Genomic DNA, 2,570 nt, shown 5'->3' with positions numbered 1-2,570 from the left:
ACCGATTGTTTCTCCGGACCAAATGGGTCGGTCCTTTGGCATTAAATGCCTGGTTTCCTCGGTCTCAACTCCGGTTAATATTTACTTTTAACCTAATTACGCTTGATAATGAAGAAGTTAACTCAGTAACTATACCTTATTAATATATCAAATCAAACTTTTTATTCTTTATTCCCTAATGCTATCACAATCTACTTAACCTAATGAGCCAATAAAAAAAATTCTTATGAATAATTTGAATTTAGTTAATTGATAACTCAATAATCAATTTTATTACATAGCAAGAGGATTTTCTTTTGTGTGTTTTTTTGACTAATTTGAGCTTGACTTGTTTCGAATCTATAATATTATACCCCCGAGTTGAATAGTCGCTCTCTAATTATTACTTTTCTTCGATAATATATAGGGACAGAATATATGAAGAACGAGTAGGCTTCGTTAATCTAAGAAGAGTTACCATATATTATTGAAGATTTGAGTAATGAACGACTATTTTAAAGGCTAATGAATGTCGAGTAGACTTGATTAGGTTATTAAAGTTTTAAGTACTGAGCAAATATTTAAACAGCTATCGAAAAAATCCACCAAAAATAAAGAAAGAAGAAGAAGAAGAATGGGGTGGGGTGGGGGTGGATGGGGTAAGGAGAAATCGTTTAATGCAAGGAAACATTAGAAAAATCCGCGGGGGACCAACCTGTTGTCCAGAAAAGCACCTTGCAAAAGTCTATTCAGTCTTCACACTTCAAAACCCCAATAACCAAACTCTCTCTCTCTCTCTCTCTCTCTTTCTCTCTATTCTGTATATCAGCCCACCTATAATAGTGGAGAATAACATCAGATAAGAATCTAAGCTTTTGATGAAAATCTATGGAGAAGAAACAAGAGGAGGAGCTAAGAACAGAATTATACTCAACAATTTCAGATCAGATGTTGATTCCAACATCCTTTTCTATGACAAATATTTCTGATTATTCCGGCATGCCACGTGAATTTGATCAAAAGGGCTTTTTAGGGTTCTTTGACGTTCAAGATTTTACTAGCCAATCTACTTTCGATTTGCTGCAGACTCCCTCCTTGCCACCACAGTTTATGCAGCAGCCTCTACCTTCACCGGTGGCTGACTCTGCTGAGGGGGTCAACACTCCGGTGACACCAAATTCATCGTCTTTTACCTCATCGTCAAACGAAGCTGCCAATGATGATAGACAGATCAAAACTATTGAAGAAGTAGAACAAGATCAAGAAAAGACTAAGAAACAGTAATCTTTTCTTTCATTTTTGTGTGTAAAGTAGTAAAGTTCTCATTTTTTTACGTTTTTACTTTTACTTTAATAGTGTGAACTTGAACATTCAAAGGAAGATCTTGATTAATGGGTTTCTGTATGCACGATCTCACAAAGTGTTTGATACTCATAATTTTGTTCTCTAGCTTTATTCTTGTTATGAGCAAAAAAGGATGATTTTTATTATGTGTGCCTTTAGGTTGAATCCCAAAAAGAAGAACCATAAAAGGCAAAGAGAACCCAGATTTGCTTTCATGACAAAGACTGAGGTTGATAACTTGGATGATGGCTATAGATGGAGAAAATACGGACAAAAAGCAGTGAAAAACAGCCCTTTTCCAAGGTATATTCACACGAACAAAACAAAAATATTTATATTCTTGTGAGTTTGTATCTATTATTCACTTTTCACTTATAAGTTGTAATGATTTGGTTTATTTTAGTAAGTTTCTTTTATGGAATCATGCAATATATGTTTGTGCAGGAGCTACTACCGTTGCACTAATGCATCATGTGGTGTGAAGAAGAGAGTTGAAAGATCATCTGAAGATTCATCCGTAGTTGTCACAACCTATGAGGGTACCCACACACATCCATGTCCAATAATGCCTCGTGGAAGCTTTGGAATTATGCCGGAAACCACCACTTTTGGTGGCGGTGGAGGTGATGGTGGAGGAAGTACTTCCTCTTTTATTGTCCCACAAATGCAGCATTATCGACAACAACAACAACCTTATTTCCATAGCTTGATGACACCACCACCTTTGATGAATTTTGGCACTAATTGTAATTCTTCATTCCATCAAGAAAGAACATTTCGTCCCTCTTCGTTTACTCTGGTTAGAGATGATGGGCTTCTTCAAGACATGGTGCCATCCCAGATGCTCAAGGATTCAAAAAAGGAGTAATAAGTGTTAATTTACCTGCTATCAATTGGTATGTGCGACTAATCATATGATTATTAAGGTTCTTTATTACATAATGACTCCCAAATTATGATGTAAAATGGCTAGATTTTAGCTTATGGATAGACTAGTACTTTTCTCTATGACTAATTGACTTTTGTTATTTCCTGTACTTAAGAAGTTAAAATTCTATTATATAAAGAGATTTTGGGTATATACTTTTGTATATTGTAGTTTCACCCATTTAAATTTTTAGGTATTCATTTTTCTCCTTTTTCCATTTGTTCCTCCTTTTTGAGTGCAACGTGTATGCATATTAGGGTTAGGGTTTTCTCATGTTTGCTGGCAGTTTTCAAATTTCTTCATTGTGGTAACTTCAAGG

At 35.2% G+C, this 2,570-nt stretch overlaps 1 protein-coding gene across 1 annotated transcript; it reads left to right on the top strand.

Annotated features, from left to right (window-relative positions):
* Positions 1-688: 688 nt before the first annotated feature.
* On the top strand, positions 689-2,410 carry LOC111376693 (probable WRKY transcription factor 48). Its single transcript, XM_022999663.1, has 3 exons — positions 689-1,259; positions 1,483-1,626; positions 1,768-2,410. The coding sequence occupies exons 1-3, from the start codon at positions 868-870 to the stop codon at positions 2,189-2,191; spliced, it is 960 nt and encodes a 319-aa protein (XP_022855431.1). The 5' UTR covers positions 689-867; the 3' UTR covers positions 2,192-2,410.
* Positions 2,411-2,570: the final 160 nt, after the last annotated feature.

The sequence above is a fragment of the Olea europaea genome, unplaced genomic scaffold (genome assembly GCF_002742605.1).
Source record: "Olea europaea var. sylvestris unplaced genomic scaffold, O_europaea_v1 scaffold15493, whole genome shotgun sequence".
NCBI classification, from domain to species: domain Eukaryota; kingdom Viridiplantae; phylum Streptophyta; class Magnoliopsida; order Lamiales; family Oleaceae; genus Olea; species Olea europaea.
The sequence above is the reverse complement of the archived record's forward strand: the minus strand, read 5'-3'. Positions and strand labels throughout refer to the sequence as shown.